General features: G+C 38.3%; 1 protein-coding gene across 3 annotated transcripts in view; it reads left to right on the forward strand.

Annotated features, from left to right (window-relative positions):
* The window catches only part of LOC142325638 (uncharacterized), a 102,853-nt gene that overhangs the window by 74,972 nt on the left and 5,447 nt on the right, over positions 1-22,434 (forward strand). For all 3 annotated transcript variants that reach the window (XM_075367649.1, XM_075367651.1, XM_075367650.1), the window contains exons 3-4: positions 4,670-4,855; positions 10,157-10,271. In XM_075367649.1, coding sequence (XP_075223764.1) covers positions 4,670-4,855; positions 10,157-10,271 — 301 coding nt within the window. The remainder of the gene's footprint in view (positions 1-4,669; positions 4,856-10,156; positions 10,272-22,434) is intronic.

Below are 22,434 nucleotides of genomic sequence, written 5' to 3' on the forward strand. Positions count from 1 at the left end.
ATAAGTGCATATTATAGATACGCATAAGTGCATACTATAGATACTGGTTTTAAAATTTAACCCAGCCTAATCTCATATGAAAAATACATTTATCTTGGCTGTTATTAGCACTTAAGTGTCAGAGAACAGCACTTGTATCCTTTGGCTTTCATGTAAAATCAGAAAAATAAATAAAGTAACCATCAGTACTAGAACAATAAAATGTATTATGAATATCTTTTACAAGATTACAGTAAATATTGAAAAAATGAAAAAATAAATTTGAAATTGTCAAAAAATAAAAATTGTACATATAAAAGTACAATTTTTAATACTGTTTCTTCTGTCAGAATCAGTGTCATGCACATTATCAATAAATTTATCCCAATGTTCGGCATATAGGCATTTGCCACATAATACTTTTTGGCCTTTTCAATAAGGCCCTTAACAATGTTAAAAGAATGTCTAGGAGAAAGAAACTTGTGATCCATGGTTTTTATTGGTATATTATTTACAATGTGTAACCAGAATTTAACAATTAACTGACTTTTATTTTGTCCATCCCAGTTATCATTAAAGCTGTGAAATGTGTCACTGTGGATGGGAAAGTTTGTATGTACTTGAGTAAGCAAGATATTATTTCCTGGCATCCTCATGATGCTTGGGCCTCATGCCATGTAAACATACTGATATGATTTGAACACAAATTATGAATGCACATGTTTTATGTCCATAACTACCTATTGTAATAGACCTTTGAGCAACTTAGGACTGATATAGGTATGTACTAGAAATAAAGGTCAAGGAAAAGGAGACTTCAAGTCAAGTGAGAGCAAGGATATAGGAGAAGGTAGGATAAGTTAAGGTCACTACCAGGGTGAAAGCCTCCAAACTAGCCACCATCAGGATTAGCACTATCTGTGCTGACACAGACCACAAAGAGATCATTGAGGGAATAATGGCGGCCAACAAAATCAATTGTTCGTCGGTTATTATAGCGAGGAGCTCCGCATAAGGGGAAACCTGGAATGTTGTGAAACTGGAGGAGGCAGCGGCAAGGAACCTCTGTAGATGGAAGAGAATTAAGATCGGCTGGGTCCACTGCTGAGTACAGGAATGGAAAGAGGAGTTGAAATGCTTCAAGTGTTGGGGAAGCCGGCATGTGACCACCAAGTGCAAAGGCCCAAACTGCAAGAGCCTTTGTTTCAACTGCAGGATCGATAGGCACATGCAGAATTGCAGCGGACCTAGTAAGTGTCCGGCCTGTGGAGGAGAAGGATACAGGACCAGTGGCAAGTTGTGTCCATTTGCTTATGGGAAGGGTAAGGAAGGAAGAAATTAAATATGAAATTCCTCCAAATTAACATTAACAGAAGCATTCCAGCGCATGACATGATGCTAAAGGTGGCAGGAGACAAAGAGGTGGACATAGTGCTCATCAGCGAGCCAAACCCCAGGAAGATTTGCGATTGCTAGGTCTCCCGACATCCATGGCAACAGCGTGGTGGGTGAAATGTCCCAAGTCCATGTCATTAATAGTGGTGAGGGAGGGAGTTTTGTGTTTTGTGTATGTGAAACTGGAAGACCTCATTGTTTACAGTTTCTACACATCTCCTAACGTACCACTGGATCAGTTTGAGGTCTTCCTGGATGAGCTGAGAGGCTCTATTCCCAGAGTGTGGAAGAGGGTTATCGTCACTGGAGAATTTAATGTGAAGAGCATGGTCTGGGGCTGTCATGCTACAGATATCCGGGGTATGAGGCTAATCAAAGCTATGGATCTCTGCAGCTTGTTGTGCCTTAATCAAGGGAACGCTGCCACCTTTATTAGAGGGGATTATGGCAGCATCCTCAGTGTCACATTTACATCAGTGGATCTCCTCAGGTTCATCGACGGATGGGAGGTATTGGAAGAGGAGTCTGAGCGATCACAGATTTATCTTCTTCCAGGTACTGTTACCAACTCTGTGCAGGAAGTTAGGTCAACATGGTGGAGGCCCACTTCGCTCCAGCTGGGGCAGATAAAGGAAGTTCTGAAGAGGGAGGTTGCAGATACAGAGATCCTTTCCTTAGAGCTCAGATATTCCTTACACTTGCTGGAAATATTAAGTCTTTTCAAAAAAAATCCTTACGTATTCTGGGATCTGATAAAAAGTGATGACAAGAAACAGATTCTGATCTTTCCTACTAGTATCATTTACTACAACAGAAGAATTTAAAAACAAGGACTGTTACTCCCAGTTACAAAGGCTCTAAAATCATTAAAATTATATTTCATTTATCCTCAATGAAGGATAAATGAAATATATCCTTCATTACACTGATAGTTCTGTGTAATGAACTATATCGCAAGCAAGTTTTCATTATACTGAAAACAGCATGTGTGATTAAACAGGCTAGCTTTCCTCTTATGGACTTTACCTTGCCTTTCTATGTAAGGCTTTCCTTCATTTCATACTTTTGAGGCCTGGGGTCCTCATCTACAGATGTACCCTTCTAGTTTTATCCTGCTGGGGTGGTCCGGCCCATGACACCATTTTTTTTATTTTGGAGGTGAACCTTGTTCATCTACTTGTAGAAAAGTCTTCAGCTGGGCTATAAGCTGTGTTATTGTCAGTGTTGTCTGTAACAAAACAAAAATAAAATGAAGGATAAAGACTGTGCATATTGTACAATGATGAAAAAGTTTTAAAGAATGTATCGAACAATATCATTTACATTAACACTCAGCAAAGTTGTTACATTAATATTTTTTTTCATTGGCTAACCTCAATTTCAACACGTATTCTGATCGTTATCTGTAACAAAAAAAAAATGTTAATTTTTTTTCTACTTTCCTGACTTAAATATCTAGTTATAAACAGTTATATATAGTAGCTGTTAATTAAAGTACATTTGTAGCATAGTAATACAGTAAAAGGTTTTACTAACATCAAGCAGGATGTAGATGATTTCTTCATCTGATATCGACTAATGACATTTCATTCAGACTTATACCTTTTCTTGGAAGACAAGAGGTACTAGTAATAAAATGACTGTTGTAAACTGGCATCTAAACAAAACAGCTGTTTCAAAAGTAGTTCTTTTTTTCCTTCCTAGGTCACAGCACTATATAGGAATTAAAGAATATTCCTTTACTATAAAATTTTTGATGACATTAGCAGCTGTCCATTTCACATGTTACTTAAAAATTGTTTTAAATGTTACTTGTACTCCTTGGCTTGTAATCCCCTCAATTAAAAGATTTCCTTTTATGGAAATGGTATTAGGCTGTCGATGAATTTTTAAATAACATTAATAAAATATGTTGAAAAAACCCTGAATTTTCTGCATCCGTTCAATGCATACATAAATATATGTTCAAATTATTCTCATTAACACCTTCTGAATTGTTTTATAGTTATTCTTTAATATTTACTATATTCTTGTATTTATTTTAATATTATTTCACGCCTTTATGCTGCAGATAATTAATGTGAACATTAATCATGTACTTTTATTTCATAATTAATTGCGTATTTTGTGATCCTTACGGATCAAGATATTATCATGATTTCCTGTTATTCATCCAGACAAATTCAGGGGCAGTTCCTTTTTTTATCTGTAGAGTCACATATGTAAACAATTATAACATGATCTATGTATGTATGTATGTATGTATTATGTACCAATCATAAGAGATTATTTAATTATTTCAATATTTTAGTAGTTATTTTTTTAATTTTATTATTGCAATCATGATTTTTACTAAAAATAAGATTACTGTGTGCAATATTCTACAGTTAAGAATTGGTAAAATATCCTATCCAGTATGCTATGAAATTTAATTAGTCTCATAATATAAATATACATATTATATTTATATTAGTCTTGTAAAATGAATTAGTCCCGTAATATAAGTTTGTTTTCTCCAACCAGTTGTCCAGCTATTGCCAGGTTTGTGTGTGTGTGTGTGTGTGTGTGCATGCGTGCGCATGTATTAGCAACTGCAATCACCATTACTGGCTTGCCAGGCCTGAAATAGCTCCAGACATAGTCAATGTAAGTGTAATATGTATGTAAGTGTGTATATACAGTAAAAATTTATTTTTGAACAGAAACAGATAGACCACTCCTGAGACTTGTGGTTAATTGAAACCCAATCACCAAAGAACACCAGCATCCACAGTCTAGCATTCAAATCAATATAAAAGCAACTGCCTTTACAAGGACTCGAAACTTAGAATTCTCAACTTTTAAAAATCAGCTGATTTTGGGATGATGAGCTTAACCACTAGACTAAACCAGCAGGTTGTCTCCTAATTTATAAAAACATGTAATAATGGAATGAGGTATCGTGGCTAGTGATTCACTAAATGGATTTAAGTTCATCACAGTCAGAGAAAAACATTTATCAAAATTATATTTCTTACAAAACTTTTAAGTACCGTGACAGGTTTTGCGATTTTAAGATTCTGCGTAATTTAATTTTTAATATGCATAGCACTCAAAATGATTACATCCAATTGTCAGTAACAGTAATCATAAAATTAACCAGGAAGTTTAAATTAACTAATAAAGATAATTCATTAATTATTTAATTTTTATTTAATTACTTATTTATAATACACTATTACTGTACTTATTTATAATACGGTATACATTTTTATGAATTTTTAAATTTTGTGAATTTCATTTATTTTGTTTTCAGTTATTACCCTCAGTTCAATTGGCTGTTTTAAATGTGTCTCAATAAATGGTAACAACCCTGCATGCGATGATCCTTTTCATAATAATTATACAACTGAAATATTAGAATCACCTTGTATGGGTGGTCGCAAAGGACGCAATGGACTTTTTCCTGCCACTGCATGCATAAAACTCACAGGTGTATATGGTATGTAGAAAAGCAATTATTTCTTTTTGTATTAACTTCAATATGAAGTATACTTTTGATTTAATAAATAAGTACTTTAATAATAATAGTAATTTTAACAATATAAAATATTTAAATAATGAAATAAAATTTCTATAACTAAATTTTTTAATATTTTTTTGGCATTTGGTTGTTGTGCTTGTCGTTTTTTTAAGCATGTCATTGTTGGGCAGAGGAGAATTTCTTTGTGTACAATAATAGTTGTATTTTATTATGCAGCATGAAATAGTTTTATTAAAATCATGAATATAAAAACTCTGTTTTATTTTATTTTTTTGCCAGATTCTATGATATATATATATTATAGAATATATGAAATAGAATATATTTTTTTTTTTGCAGTCCCCTGGAGTGCAAGTCCCCTGGACTCGCACTCCCCTGGGCCGGTCCGACTGGTTGGTATTACACCACCCAGGGGAGTGCCTGTTATACTCTAATGGGCCTCCCCACCTCTACCGGCTGTATGTCCGGCAAGGCAGTCGGCCCACCGGTCAGGTCTTTTGAGTCTCATTTGCCCTTCTGTATCGCTACGCCATACCTTGGAAAGTCGTGACGCATCGATGGGTCTTTTACACTTGTATAGACCTATTCTCCTTCGGAGTCCCCAGTGGATCCTTGGAACTGACACACCTAAGCATGCCAGCCCTCACCACTGGGGCTATCCACCCTACCCTAATCTATTCACTCAGAAGCCCAGTTTCCTCTCATCTTCGTTTTTTACTGTTAAGATATTCCTGATAGTTCCTTCAATTCTTTTCCAATTGTCCTCACTATGTAGCATGTTACTCGTAATCTCCTCAGGTCTCATCGTTGATAAATTTGTGTCCTGTCTATTTTGTATCCATCTGATGCATTCCTTGAAGGTATGGTCTGCATCGTCCTCAATGCCGCAGTACATACAGGCCGGCGTTTGTCTTCTCCCAACTCTGTGAAGGTAATAATTAAAATTACCGTGGCCCGTAAAGTACTGCGACAAAAAGAAGTCCACCTCCCCGTGTTTCCTATTGATCCAACTCTCAAGGTCAGGGATTAGCTGTTTTGTCCTGCCAGCAGGTCCTACCTCTTTCTACCTTTCTTTCCACCTAGTTATCAGCCTATGCTTAGCCTCCTGAGTTTCCAGTCCTTGCGATATCTCTACCCTGGTAATGGGCCATTAAGTCGATTGGAGGTACTGCTGCCAAAACGCAGCCTCATAGGAGACTGTTCTGTAAGCGGAAACCAGTCCCAGCACAGCCTCCTATGCATTTTCACAAGTCTATTTTTGATTTTCTTGATTCGAAATGAAGTCCACCATACAGGCACTGCATACAATAAAGATGATACAACTGCCGATGCTGTCACCTTTCTTTTGGACGCTCTAGGAGCCTTCTTTGTTGACATGATCATATTTAACCCTTTTATCATGTTGTCCGCTTTATTGCATATACTATTAATATGTTCAGAAAAGGCACAATTTCTCTGAAAGAGAATTCCCAGATATTTCAGGCAGCTTGTCTCCATTATTTCCTGTCTATTCACAACAATGTTCAGACGTTCTATAACTCTTCTACCAGTAAACGTGATGAACTTACATTTATTAATTGATAACATAAGTCCCTTTTCTTGCAACCATTCATGTATCTTTGCAAGCGCCATATTGGCCTTCTCCTGCACCTCTAATCCCGTCTTGCCCTGTACAAGGACTGCCAAATCATCCGCATAGGCTATTGTTTCCATACCAGGCGGATAGTCCAATTGTAGAACATCATCAAAGGTGAGGACCCACAAAAGAGGACCCAAAACCGAACCTTGGGGAACTCCACCGTATATATTGAATATCAATTCTCCTTCTTGTGAATTCACTGTACAAGTCCTTTCTGAAAGGTATTTTGCCACCTGTCTCCTCAAGTACGGGCTGATGTTTTTTGCCTGTAATGCCCTATGAATCTGACTCCACTTTACTGTGCCGAAAGCATTTCTAACATCTAAGGAGACAAGAAGTGGAATTCTTCTAGTTCTCCATGTACCACTTTTTACCTCAAGGGCCCAATTTATTACCTTGTTGGCAGCTAATACGGTGGAGCGTCCCCTCCAAAAACCAAATTGATTTGTACTAATCCCTTCACCTTCTTCAACTTCTCTAATAATTCTGGCGGCCAACATTTTTTCAACCGCCTTTCCCAGATTGTTCAATAGACTAAGTGGTCTATACTTCACTTGACCTTGTTCATCATTACTTTTTGGGAGGAAGACCACTCTGGCCTCCCTCCAACATCTGGGAAAAGAATCCCTTTCAAGCCCATAACTGGCCAAGTCCGTCATTTCCCAAGGCAACTTCTTTATTAAGCCTTTCAGTATGGCTGCTGGTATGCCATCGATGCCAGGGCTCTTCTTATTACCTAGCTGTCCAATTGCACAAGCTAACTCGGCAGGCGTAAATCGTCTAGGTTCAAACTCTGGTAAAATAACTCCAATTTCTTCTACACATGGAAAAAGTTCTTTAAACTGAACCTCTGCTTGACGTTTATTGAGTGTTGGTAGATGCCTATTTCATTTCTGCCATGTCATATTCCTGACCACCTCTAATTCTAAGCCTTTGTTTTTTTCTTCTAGCTTTTTGTAATGCTCTCTGGTAGCCCGCTATTTCATCAGACCACCAGTATACTTGTCCACTGCGATTGGTGGCTCTAATTTCCTTGTCCATTTCCTGCTGTATGATCGTCGTTAGAGTATCAGGTGTTGCCTCTAATATATTAGATTTTCCCCCTATCAATGTTGGAGCTGTCAGTAACAAACATGAAGAATGCTTTCATCAGGAAAAAACTGTCATTGAAATACCACGGAAACTGGAACCCAAGAATGCCAGCTGACTACTGCTGATCTCACGACTGATGTAACTTTAACAAACCACACCAGAAAATCCAAAAGAAGTAGATATTAGGCTTGTAAAAATAGTATGTATAGTATTGTTATATTAACATCACAATGCTTTTTTCTTACAAAAAAAGATAATAATTACAAAAAAAAACCTATTTCTGATAGAAAGAAACCTCTTACATAGTTGAAATCAACATCAAAAATACTATTAGATTTATAATATTCTTGTAACAAACAAAAAACTAATTTTGTTTTCCATTGTTATTAATACGAACCACTTCAGTTTTTACATTGCGTTTAATTATGTATTTTGTGATGCTACTGACATTAAAGTTTTACCACAGTTGAGAGAGAATTAAGGTTGTGAGATTGACATATAAAACTGCAATCAAATCACCCTTATCAAAAGAACCATAGATGTCACAAATAAGTTTTACAAGATTTAATAAATTTTTGAGATGTCTGTAATGTGTCACATTTGTTTGGTTCCCTTTCTTAAATAAAGAAATGACAACAGTCCTTTTCATACCCCTTGAGAATAGTTAGAGTAAAATTATAAATAAATTAAAATGTATAAATTATATTAAAAGAAATTTGTTTAAAAAGAAATTAATATCTCTCACAACCAACAGCTGTTTTATCACCTATACTTAACAATAGATAATATTATTTATATGTTGAATTTCCTCACATGATACAGAGACAAAACATGTGAATCTCTTATAGTAGAAATAGGAAAAATTATTCATTAACACATCATCAAAGCACAGTTAGAATTATTATTTGTGGGAAGTTCATTGTGAAAATGCATTAACAGAAGACTTAAAATTTATTAACAAATCACGAACAGAATAAAAATAGCATTATCAGAATGTTTCAAAGATTGCTTATACTGTTTTCCAGCTGATCATGATATTATAAATTTTTAGCATTGTGTAAATTTGTGTACATCAAATCTCTGTAAAATTTGTAGTACTTTAATCATAATTATTATTAAGGCTGTTGCTTTTTTATTTTATATACAACTCATTTCTTTGACTAACACGTAGAAAGTTATTAAATACGTTTTTGAATGATTTTCTTTATTGGAATAAAGTTAGAAGCATCAGCATAATTTATCATTATACATCATTATCATTATAGCATCATCATTAACAGAATATTTATAAAATTACGAGGGTTGTTTTTTTTCAAGGTCCGATCGGTCACGAAATTAAAACCACAGAGAAAATAAAAACGTTTTTATTTGTAACAAGTACTTGCATAGTTACGCTATTTCTCTACATAGTCGCCACTCCGATTTAGACATTTGTCGTAGCGTGGTATCAACTTTCCGATACCCTCGTCATAGAACGGAGCCGCCTGTGTTTTCAGCCGTGTTTGTGCCACCTCCTAGCCAGCGTTTCATGCGAGCAAAGAGGTGAAAATCGGATGGAGCCAAGTCGGGTTGGATGGTGGGTGATCAAACGCTTCCCAACGAAAACGCTGCAGGAGCTTCTTTTTTACAGCTGCAGTGTGCGGCCGAGCATTGTCATGGAGAAAGACAATGCTTGATGACAACATTTCTCTCCGCTTGTTCTGAATTGCCCTTCGTAGACGTTGAAGAGTCACGCAGTATGAGGCTGCAGTGATGGTCGTGCCGCGTTCCATGAATTCCACCAAGAGAACTCCATTCCGATTCCAGAACACAGTAGCCATACGCTTTCTGTTGGAGAAGATTCGCTTGAACTTAGTTGGTTTACTGGGAGAATGAGAATGCATCCGCTGTTTGGATTGTTCTTTTGTTTCTTCAGTTTCGAAATGGACCCGTGTCTAGTTCCCTGTGAAAATTTTGTTCAAAAAAATCACTTCACACTTGGCGGAAGATGCTATTGTTGTAGAAATGTTTACGTGTTAGCTGCGCGTTCAGAACTAAACGAAATGACGCGGCGTGATTGAAGGCCATACTAGAGACGCTGCGCAACACATATGCGCAAAGGTTCATCCGATTTTTGCGCAGGTTTTTATTTCGCCACCGATCGGACCTTGAAAAAATAATAACTCTCGTATCATAAGGATTTGGCACAGATGGTGCTTCAAACACAACCCCATTTCTGAATTTGTAATGGTAAATGTTAATTTAGGAAATTAATTTTCATCACATAACTTTCCCTTTCCTGAATGTCACCTCTATTTCTGTTTACTTTATTTCAGGGATGGTTGAAATACAATGCATTAATGTAACTAAATATAATATTTTATGGGGTTGCACGGTAGACTCAAAAAGTATTCAGGAAGCAGATTTATGTGTGCTTAGAAAGCGGTTCTTTTATAAATGAGTGTATTTTTAAAGGAAACCATGTTTAATCACGCTTACTAAAAAATTGTGTCTGTAGAAAAATTGAAAGAATTTTTTTATACCAACAGATGGCTCAGGAGACAGGATAATGATTAGAACTTGTGCTTTGGATAGCGGTACACTAACAACAGACACAGAGTTAATACGCATGTCTCACTGTGGAAGATTCTATTTTGATGACAGGTAATATTGCTTTTATAATTTCATGTAAAGTTCAAGGAATCTGCATTTTATTCAATTCTTTATTTTTCTTTTACATTAAAGTTTTTTTATGTATTGCTTGTGATTATAAAACAGGGTGTCCCATATAAAACGCAACCCATCAATCACTCATCCATGAAATTTCAAAAGTCAAGCTTACTCCCCTACTCGTTACTGAAATGGACTCGTCCAACATCTGAACATCGCGGCGACGCAGTAGAACACAACCGATAGTAATAACAATGCAATCATAACGTTCAGAGTATTGCTAGAGACAAGATGGTGTTTTCGCTAGATGAACGTGTTTTCATTGTTGAGACGTACTTCAGTGCGAAATCAGTGGTTGCAGTGCAAGATTTGTTTCGCCATAAGTACCCAGATAAACCGGCTCCTAACAAAACATCAGTATTAAGGTTAGTCGCAAAATTTAGAGAGACCGGTTCTGTTAATAACAAGGAACACAAAAGATTTGCGTCAGTGTTGAATACAGATATGGTCACTGAAATCAAAGACCGATTACTCACCTCGCCAAATAAATCGATCAGACATTTGTCTGCTGAAATTAATTTGTCTAAATCAACTGTTCATCGGGCGACCAAACGCCAAACAATTACGACCTTATCGCATTAAAACGGTTCATCGACTTCTTGAGTGCAACAAAGAAAAACGGCTACAATATTGTCAACGGTTCCGTCGATTTCTGCGCGAGGGAATTAACGTTATGGATTCGTTATTTTTCACAGATGAAGCACGGTTTCATTTGGATGGCTACATAAACAGCCAAAACAGTAGAATTTGGAGTGCTGAAAATCCCCACGTTTACCACGAAAAACAATTACACCCGCAGAAGTTGGGCGTGTGGTGCGCGATATCGCGGAAGAAAATAATCGGCCCTATTTTTTTTCGAGTACACCATTAATGCAGAACGATATCAGGATATTTTATTTCGGTTCATCGCACTCTTGGAAGAGGAAGACAGACACTGCCGGCTACAACATGACGGTGCGACATCGCACTACGCAGGTTCAACTTCTGATTTCGTCGAGGAATTCTCGTGTTATCGGTCGAGGCTTGTGGTCACCAAGATCTCCAGATTTGACTGCAGCGGATTTTTTTCTACGGGGTTATCTCAAAGAAAAAGCCTACAGCAACAAACCGCGAACACTTGAACAATTGAAGGTCAATATTAACAAGCTGTATTAAATATCCAGCCACAAACTTTGAAAAAAGTTGCAAGAAACGCTGTAAAAAGAATTGAAGCTTGTATTCAAGAAGATGGCTTGAATACACTTCCAACATTTACTCTAAATGTAAGGTAATGGATTGTAATAATAAAAATTACATTTACATTTACACATGCCTTTTTTATTATTTCAATACCTACCAATATAAGGTTGGGTTGCGTTTTATATGGGACAACCTGTACTTCAATCTGGAGGAAACCAGGAGATAATGTTCTACCTCACAGATACATTTCACTCAGATGCTGGTAAAGGATATTTTGTTGAATTGTATTACATTGAGAAAATTATTACCATCAAAATGTATAGCATTGCCATTAAATTAGCAATAAAGATTTAGTAATTAATGCTTTAAATTGAAAGGCATTTGTTTTTCTACTCTTCCATATTGTGTATTGGAGAACTGTTATTTTATAAATAAGTTAACCTTAAAAATTTTTATTTCACTTACGAGTGACTGATTCTATTTTTTTAATTTAAGCCACATTTCATATATTGATCGATCAATGAATTTTAAAATAATTTTTGAAAACTTTTCAAAATACTGAAAAAACAGCTATTTTGTACCAGTTCCTAAAGTAGGAGGGAGGTAAGTCCAATATTAATTATAGACCGATCAATATTTTTTTAATTGAGTCACTTGTTTGTGATCAATCTTTAAACTGCTAAATAATGAATGGATGATATATTTACTTGATGAAACTCCATCATAATTAAACGAAAACAAAATATGTGTTTTGATTTTCACAAAATTTATTTAAAAATGATAGCTGCTTTAGTACCTTCCTCGAATGTTACAAACAGAATACAAAAGCTTAAAAGTGCGATATAAAGAAAAAGATAAATACATAAAACGAAAAGAGATAAAATACATTACTATAAAGAGCAAAAAAATAGGGAGTGTACGCAAATATCAGTAATATTCAAATTTAATGGTAAATATTATTGGTTAATACAGAAAAAGGGGCAGTACTTACAAAAATACAAGAAGCAGATTTCACATTTATAAGTTTAATAACGGTGAACTATTCAAGTCTAATTGATCAATTAAAATTATAATTTTTGTGTTTAAATTTCCAATGACTATAAAAGGTTCAGTTTGAAACCTTTGTTCTCAACATGAAGTACTTTAAAATTACCATTAAAAACATGATTTTCATCAATTAAATAACAGGCATACTTAGAAACCCTCTTGTTATTGGAAAACAAAATTTGCGGTCCCTTATACAAGTTTCAAAAGGTCTACCGGTCTGTCCAATACAAACTTTATCACAAAAGTTAATTCAATCTTTTATATACATATACGAGGTGCGACAATAAAGTAATGAGACTGATTTTTCTTTGCAAGATGTGGCAACCCTGCAGCTTTCGTAGGCACACCATCTTTGACCTTAGTCTATAAGCTACTTCTAATCCAAGCGGCACATTGATGCAACTGCTCGGTCGTGAGTTGTGCTGTAATAAGTGAACACGTGTTTGTGTCTCTCGTCACAGAAATGAAACCGCAAAATATTGCGCAATATATGGTATGCCATTTCTTTTTGCGTTAAATCGGGTGAAAACGCGACGACAACTTACGGTAGGCTTCAGAAAGCTTTTGGAGAGGAGGTTATGTCAAGAGCTCAAGTTTTTCGGTGGCATAACATTTTTAGTGAAGGCAGAACGAATGTTGAAGATGAAGACCGCAGTGGACGACCATCAACCTCACGGACATATGTCAACTTGACCAGGGTGCGTGAAATCGTACGATCTGATCGAAGATTATCCGTGAAAATGATCGCAGAGGAACTCAACATCAATCGAGAAACGGTTCGTTTAATATTAACCGAAGATCTTGGTACGAGAAAGATTTGTGCAAAAATGGTCCCCAAAAATCTCACACAACAACGGCGAGAAACACGGAAAAATGTGACAGCCAATCTGTTAGAGCAAACGGAAATGGATCCAGATTTGTTGAGCCGTGTTTTCACCGGTGATGAAGGTTGGTTTTTTCAATACGATCCAGAGACAAAACGCCAAAGTTCGCAACGGTGCTCAAAGGGATCACCCAGACTAAAAAAAGCTCGCATGTCAAAGTCAAAAGTGAAACGCACGCTTGTGTGTTTCTTCAATTCCAAGGGAATTGTTCATAAAGAGCGGGCGCCTCCTGGACAAACAGTTAACCAATATTTCTACAAAGAAATTTTAGAAAGACTTCGTAAACGAGTTCTTCGTGTCCGTGCCAGCATTGCTGATGATTGGATTCTGCATCACGATAATGCGCCATCCCATACTGCTCTGTCAGTACAGCAATTTTTAACCTCAAAACAAATTTCAGTACTACCACAGCCACCTTATTCCCCAGATATCGCTCTGTGCGACTTTTTTCTATTTACAAAAGTCAAAATGGCGGTCAAGGGACACCATTTTCAAACAACACAAGATGTCCAAAAAGCTGTGACGAGGGTCTTGGAGGATATTACAGAAGATGAGTTCCAGAAATGTTACCATCAATGGGAGAAGCGCTGGAATAAGTGTGTGCAATCAGAGGGGAACTACTTTGAAGGAGACAACACTAAACACGACTAAAACGGTAAGCAACATTTTTTTTCACATCAGTCTCATTACTTTATTGTCGCACCTCGTAAATACGGTGGGAAAACGCTTAGCAAGGGTATATTAACCGCTATAAGGAATTGTAAAGTATACTGTACAGAAAAAATCAAAAGATAAAAAATATTTTTTGTGATTGTTTTGCTTTTAAAACACATGACGTTTAAATATTTAATTAATATTTTAAAATTATATTAAACATTTTAATTTACTGTGTACATCATTACATTTACCGATATAATGTAGTCATAACTATACATCAATTTTTTTTGGAAACGTCACAACGAGAGTAAATCAAGGTTGCTCACGATGGTGATAATTTTCACATTTACAGTTGCAAACATGTAGCTATAGTGCGGTGGCAAAATTAAAAATTATACAGAAAAGTGTGCAGAATACTGTACAAACAAGGCCTATTATAGTAATATTCATACAAATAAAAACAAAGTTCTCAGAAATTTTTTGTACAGTATACTGTACAATCCTGGATAAGATTTCATTACAAAATCGTATTTGATGTAAGGTTTCCAACAATTGATCTTTAATCGCAAAATAACATTAAGTTTGACACTACTGTGCTATTAATCAGAAGATTAAGCGATCTACAAAAAAAAAATCATTAATGATACCATAATAAAAAACAACTATTGTTTACAAAAGCGGCCAAACAAAACATTTGTTTGAACTAAATATGTTATTAGGAAGGTATTAAGAATTTATATTAGTCCATTAAAAAATACCAGATGATTAAAGTATATAAAAAAAGAATTAAAAAGTTATATAACAGGGAAAGAGAACTGGTAGAAAACCTTGGGTTTCAGACGATATATTGCAGCTGATGGATGAACGTAGAAAATATAAGAATGCTAGGGATGAAGAAAGTAAAAGGAACTATCGGAAATTAAGAAATGCTATAAACAGGAAGTGCAAATTAGCGAAAGAAGAATGGATTAAAGAAGAGTGTTCAGAAGCGGAAAGAGAAATGAACATTGGTAAAATAGACGGAGCATACAGGAAACTTAAGGAAAATTTTCGGGTACATAAATTAAAATCTAATAATGTGTTAAACAAAGATGGTACACCAATATATAATACGAAAGGTAAAGTCGATAGATGGGTGGCGTGAAAATAAACAAGAACAAAACAAAAGTAATGAAATGTAGTAGAAATAACAAAGATGGACCGCTGAATGTGAAAATAGGAGGAGAAAAGATTATGGAGGTAGAAGAATTTTGTTATTTGGGAAGTAGAATTACTAAAGATGGACGAAGCAGGAGCGATATAAAATGCCGAATAGCACAAGCTAAACGAGCCTTCAGTTAAGAAATATAATTTGTTTACATCAAAAATTAATTTAAATGTCAGGAAAAGATTTTTGAAAGCGTATGTTTGGAGCGTCGCTTTATATGGAAGTGAAACTTGGACGATCGGAGTATCTGAGAAGAAAAGATTAGAAGCTTTTGAAATGCGGTGCTATAGGAGAATGTTAAAAATCAGACGGGTGGATAAAGTGCCAAATGAAGAGGTATTCCGGCAAATAGATGAAGAAAGAAGCATTTGGAAAAATATAGTTAAAAGAAGAGACAGACTTATAGGCCACATACTAAGGCATCCTAGAATAGTCGCTTTAATATTGAAAGGACAGGTAGAAGGAAAAAATTGTGTAGGCAGGCCACGTTTGGAATATGTAAAACAAATTTTTAGGGATGTAGGATGTAGAGGGTATATTGAAATGAAACGACTAGATAGGGAATCTTGGAGAGCTGCATCAAACCAGTCAAATGACTGAAGACAAAAAAAAAATAACAGGGAATTAAATTAGTTTTAGTTAGATTATTAATTTATTTTAACGCGCATTTAAATTAGCGATAATAAAATAAAACGAGTGAAAATTTATGAAATTATAAAAAATTGTGTGTAATGAATTAAGTAGGTTAATGTGAATAAGTTAGAATACGTTAGTCTCTTTAATCCGGAAATTCTAGGTTCAAGTCCCGACCAGGCACGGCACTTTTCTCACGCTACAGAAATTCATTTTCATCCATCATAGTGACTGTTGTTGATCGTTAACTTGGTGTTGTAAGAATAAATAACTAAATAAAGTAATTTTTTCCTGTAAAAAAAACTGCGTATTTTTGGTTATCTATTCGTAAATAATAATTTTTCCACAGAACATTCTGATGAAGCATAGATTTTCACGTTATTACTAAACGAAAAATAGTAGGACAGCATATAGAAAGATTGATTTTTATAAATAATAATATTTTGCTGCTAAAATGCAATTTACAGGATTATTTATAATACTTATGTTGCTTTATAGAATACAATTAAGTTAATAAAATTAAGTTGAAAGCTTTTTTTAAAAATATGTTGAAAATTAACTAATCCTGAATGTATATAATTGATTTACGGTTATAAGCTTGTGGTAACAATTGGGAAAATGACTAAACATTTCCCTATTTTTATTTTATTTTGTTACTTATCCTTCCACCTCAATTCAATAATTCAACTTGTAAGAAATAGCCTTATGATGATTCAATTACAGTTTTAGTAAAATTTTAAAAGAACCATTTAAAAAAATGATATTATTATTTTATTTAAAATACAAATAAAAGATTTTCTTTTGCAGGAATAATTTTATTCTGCTGATGAATTTTTAAATAATAATAATTTTTTTTTTCTTTTTCCTGTTTACCCTCCGGTAACTATCGTTTAGGTAATACTTCAGAGGATGATATGTATGAGTGTAAATGAAGTGTAGTCTTGTACATTCTCAGTTCGACCGTTCCTGAGATGTGTAATTAATTGAAACCCAACCACCAAAGAACACCGATATCCACGATCTAGTATTCAAGTCCGCGTAAAAATAACTGGCTTTTACTAGGACTTGAACGCTGTAACTCTCGACTTCCAAATCAGCTGATTTGGGAAGACGCGTTAACCACTAGACCAACCCGGTGGGTTTTGCGGAGGGAGGTGGAAATGCATTTACGCACGGAGTGTCGGGGAGCCCGACACTCCGGTATTATCCAATCGCTATCAGCAGACTACCGACTAAAACCATCCCCCTTTCTACCAGGACTCGACCCGGAACCGTTTAACACATTACTTCCGGTCGAGTCCTCCTATACTAGCCTGATTAGGTGCTACCTAATTTTCAGGACTATTCAGGTCGACCTTTTTGGCCCTGAGAATATTGTCGACGAATCGGGCTACACTTTCCCGGCTGCTCAGGTCACGGAGCATCATGGCAACCGCGTTGTGGGGACTTAGTGCTCCGACATCCGCCACTAGTGTCCCTCGATCTGCCGCCCGCCGAGCACATTTGAAAAAGGTGTGCTCAGCGTCGTCCCGTACACCGGGGCAATACAGGCAGTCGGGGGACGGCGCTTTCCCTATGACATTGAGGTAAGCGCGGAAGTACCCGTGACCCGTTAAAAATCGGGTCATGTAGTACTCCACCTCTCCGTGCCGTCGCTCCGCCCACGGTCTGACAGAGGGATAAGCCTTGTGGTCCATCGTCCTCTGGTTTCGCGGTCCCAGGTCTCTTGCCGTGCGAGGAACGTGCGAGTGCGTTCCTCGTCGGCGATGGTCACCCGGTCTTCGCCTGCCCGTCGCCTCCTGTAGATCACCTGGCGCGCTCCCTTGTCAAAGTAGCAACGGATATGACGCCGGCGACCACTAGTACTGCAGGCTCGGAGACCGTCCGATACGCGGAAGCGAATCGCAAGGCTGCGGTGCGTTGCACCTGCGCGAGCCGCTTCCGGTTTCTCGCAACTCTTAATGCCTGAGCCCGCACTTCCGACCCGTATAACAGAATGGAATGCACCGTGGACATCAGCAATCGCCGTCTGTTGGCCTTCGGTCCGCCGACATTTGTCATAAGCCGGCTGAGAGCAGTTACGGCCTTCACAGCTTTGTCGGCGGCTGTACGAAGCTGAGTTTCCGGTCGATCGTCATACCGAGGTACTTTGCGGCCGGCTTGGTCTCGACAACCTCTACCCCGACCCGCAGGGAGAGAAGGGTAGAGGTATACGCTTCTTCGTGAGAACTACGATCTCCGTTTTGCTGAGGGCTAGAGAAAATCCACGGTCGTCCAGCCAGGCACCGACTCTGTGCACGGCTCGACTGAGCCTCAGTTGGGCGCGCTCCACGTCGCGGTCTGCGACAAGTGGCGCAACGTCGTCAGCGTACCCGACCAAGGCAGATTCTTCAGGCATCTCCAGCCTCAGCAAGCCATCGTAGACGGCGTTCCAAAGGTCGGGGCCGAGAATCGACCCCTGCGCCGCCCCTGACGTGATCGTAGTCCTACGCCAGCCTGCCTTAGTCTCGTAAATGAGACCGCGGTTCCTCAGGTATGCGTCCACCATTCTGATAAGGTATTGAGGCGCATGGAACTAATACTCCATGGCCCGAATCATATCGCTCCACCGTGCGGAGTTGAAAGCGTTTTTTACGTCCAACGTAACGAGAAGGGCCACACGTCGCGAAAAATGATTGTGGTCCTCTGCTCGCTGCACTGCCTCAACAACCTCCTGAATTGTGTCTAGGGACGACCGACCCTGCCGGACACCGTACTGGTTAGGCGACAGGCCACCTGCCTGAATCATCGCTGCAACCAGTATTTTCTTTAACAGCTTCTCCAATACCTTCCCGGCTGTGTCAAGCATACACAATGGGCGGTAGGAGGACGGCGACTCTGGGTTTTCTTTTCCCTTGGGAATTCGCACAAGATGCGCGGTCTTTCACCTGGCGCTAAAAGACACCCGGCCTTCAGACATGCATTATACATGTCTAGTAGAAGTCGGGGCCTGCAGCGCCCCACTATTTTGAGTACCTCGGCCGGTATACCGTCGGGACCAGGGCTTTTTTGCATTTCATCGACTGTAGGACTCCCTCCAGTTCTTCCATCGAGAAGAGCGGGAAGTCGCCCACGTCGCGGAAGTCTCCCTCAGCACGGACCGAGTGGGCCGGGAACAACATCTTAACGATGTGTTCCGCTTTAGCCTCGTCTAGTGGAGCTGATGACCACGAAACCCCCGATCGCCGAGTTACTATCTTGTAACCCAGCCCCCAAGGGTCTGCATCCACGGTCTCCGTCAGTTCTCTCCAGCAGCGAGCCTTGCTCACGTTGATGGCTCGACGGAGACGGCTTTGCCGTCTTATACTCGGCTGACCTGGCGTTCCCGTCTGTGCGATTCCGTGCACGTTGCGCCGCCCGTCTTAGTCGAAGACACTCTCGGCGCAACCCCGCAATCTACTACTATAATAATAATAATGGCCTGAGGTAGATAATCCCCAGAAGATCGGTGAATTTGCGTTATCTGTGCAACCGCATAGCACCCTTAACACATCAAGAAAAGTTGTTGTTTGCCGCGATCTTCTAAACTGTACAGAAGAAGAAATTCGACAAGAAATGTCGAGTCAGGGAGTGACTCAGTGTCGCAGACTAACCGTGAGAAGAAATGGTGAAGTTTTTCCTTCGGCCTCGCATGTTTTGACATTCAATAGGCCTAACCTTCCTGAAAAGGTACGAGCTGGCATACATCGGCTTGATGTACGTGCTTTTATTCCGCAGCCTATGAGATGTTTTAAGTGTCAACGATTCGAACACACTGCAGCTAGATGTGAAGCGCAGGAAATATGAATATGTGGAATGAAAACACATGAGGGTTATCCATGTAAAGACCCTCCAAGCTGCATTAATTGTAAAGGGCACCACAACTGCCGATCAAGGAACTGCCCAGTATATAAATTGGAAACGGCCATTCAGGAAGTTAAAAGGCTTCTAAAAGTCAGTTATCCTGAAGCGAAGAAAATTCTTAGTCAACGAACACCTCGACCATCAACCACTTACGCAGAAGCAGCTGCTGCCCCTTCCACATCTAAAATTAACGTGGAACAGTTCCTTAATACGATGGCACCAAGTCTTGCGACAATGATTGAAAGAATCATTGATTCAAAGATTGAGTCGACTCATCGACAGAATCAGTTAAATATGAGAAGGCTCATTCTCGGACTGACGTCGTTGATATAAGAAACGTGCCAGCGCAACATAAAAAACTAGCAAAACCTGCGATCATAACGCCATCAATTGATGTAATAAATAAAAATCTTGATTTAACTGTAAAAGTAAAAAAGATCACTCCGTCGTCTAGTCATAACGCTAAGGAAATTGTGCCAAGAGTACAGAAAAAGTCTGAGTCTACCGAAATGGAGGTGCAAGTCATTATTGAGAAAGCACCAGACACAGATGAAAATAAAACTGTATGCATAGAGCCTCCAAAAGCTCAGAGAGCAGCCACGGTGAGAGCGTCTATATCAGCCGGCACCAGCACAGCCTTAGATTGAATCCAGTTCATCAGCCGCCGAAAATGCATCGCTTGCGAGTTTAGATTCAATAGCAACGATGCTGACTGCACCAACGAAGCTTTCATCACGTGATGTAAGCCGGCGAACGTCATTGGCATCAGAAAGAGAAGAAGATGCCATGTCTGAGGCCTCAGACACACTCTCATCAGAAGTTGAGACCGTAAGAAGAATAGAAAAACGGTGCAAGAAAGGATGGCCGAAAGGAAAGCATAGAAGATAAATATTGGATTCGAAAGTTGTATTAAGATAAGAAATGTGAACCTTTTTTTTTTTATTTTTTTTTTGATGTGGGACGGGGCTAATGACCAAAGTAGTCGATGCTTCTAAAACCTCAAAAAAAAAAAATAATAATAATAATTAAAAAGAATTTTTAATAAACCCAAATTTTCTGCATTTTTAACAATGTGTTCACAGATGTGTGCTCAAATAACTTTAAAATTTGTTAAAAAGATAGTCAGAGAAAGAGTTTCATTGTTTTTTGCAGCGCCTATGTCTGGATAGAGGTATGAACACTGAGGATGTCCACTCATCAGGTCATTTGCTGTTAACCATATATATTTCCAGATCTGGTGCGTGGTCGTAACTCCCAAGTCATCTGTTGCGTTGATAATTTCTGCTGCGATGCTATCTGGGTCTGGTGTCCAGTTATCTCTTAATTTCTTTATTGCTTTGCACACCTCCTCTCTGAGAATTTCCGGTTCTCCCTCGGACACTAAATCCATCTTTGGAAACTCTGTAAAAATGGTTCCTGACCATCTTTTTATACTCATTCAGAACCAATACGTAAAAAACAGCACAATGGTTAGACTGAAAATTGTCACAATAGAGCCTTTTTACATGTCGAGAGGAGTACGACAGATATGTATTCTCTCTCTGATCTTATTCAAAATTTATAACAAATATATCATGCGGAAAAGCCCGAAAAACTGGCATGGCGGTGTATGAATAGAAAGCCAGCGTGTAACCAACTAAGGTTTGCTGACGATATGACCCTGTTTCAATTTCAATTTGACCCATTTCAATTTCAGGCTCTGAAATTTAAATGAAGGAGATCCTCGATTGAGTTCAGCAAGAAAGCGAGGTACTAAGGCTGAAATTAAACATCAGAAAAACAACAATGGTCATATACAGAATCAACGATCTTCCAGTCAGTGATGCATTGTGTGATTTCAAAAAGGTGGACCATTAAGTATATTTAGGATCCACAATATGTAAAGATGAAGGCTTGTTGGCTGAAATATGAAGAAGGATTGTTTTGGTGAAGGAGACATTTACAAAGTTGACAACTGTTTGGGAGGATATGGTAGGGCAATCATAAGGATACAAAACTGAGATGGCTTCAGGTATTAGGCCCAGTAGTCATGTATGACATTGAGACCTGGACCATTAAGGTGGGCCATCAGAGAGGAATTGATGCATTCGAAAATACCAGAGCCTACAGAAGAATGCTCCATGTCGCATGGATGGAAAAGAGGAGGAACAACTTGATTATAAACGAGCTTGGTGTTCAGAGGAGGTTGTTTGTAATATTCATCCAGCGCATCCTCTGCTTTTTTAGCCATATAGTCTACAGGACTGGCAAAAAAATTGAGAAGCAAGTAACACTTGGAAAAATCGAAGCCAGTAGGTCATGCAGAAGACCGATAAAAAGATGGCTGGACCAAACTGAAGAGGCGACTGTTGAAACGCTAGGCACGTTGATTCGAATCACAGAAGACCGTGAGCTATGGCGAAAAACTGTCAGCGGGATATGAATCGGGTCACCAGCTCTCAGACATGAGGCCGGGGAGGAACTCGGTGTTACCCTCCTCATACCTGCCGCAAACCATGATAGACGCCCTAGCGCTAGTGAAAACAGTTGAGTGTAATCTATACAGAGGAGTACCGCAAGGTCGGTCCTCGGACCGACCTTCTGGTTGTTGTCTTATAACGGAATCTTC

The sequence above is a fragment of the Lycorma delicatula genome, chromosome 5 (genome assembly GCF_047948215.1).
Source record: "Lycorma delicatula isolate Av1 chromosome 5, ASM4794821v1, whole genome shotgun sequence".
NCBI classification, from domain to species: domain Eukaryota; kingdom Metazoa; phylum Arthropoda; class Insecta; order Hemiptera; family Fulgoridae; genus Lycorma; species Lycorma delicatula.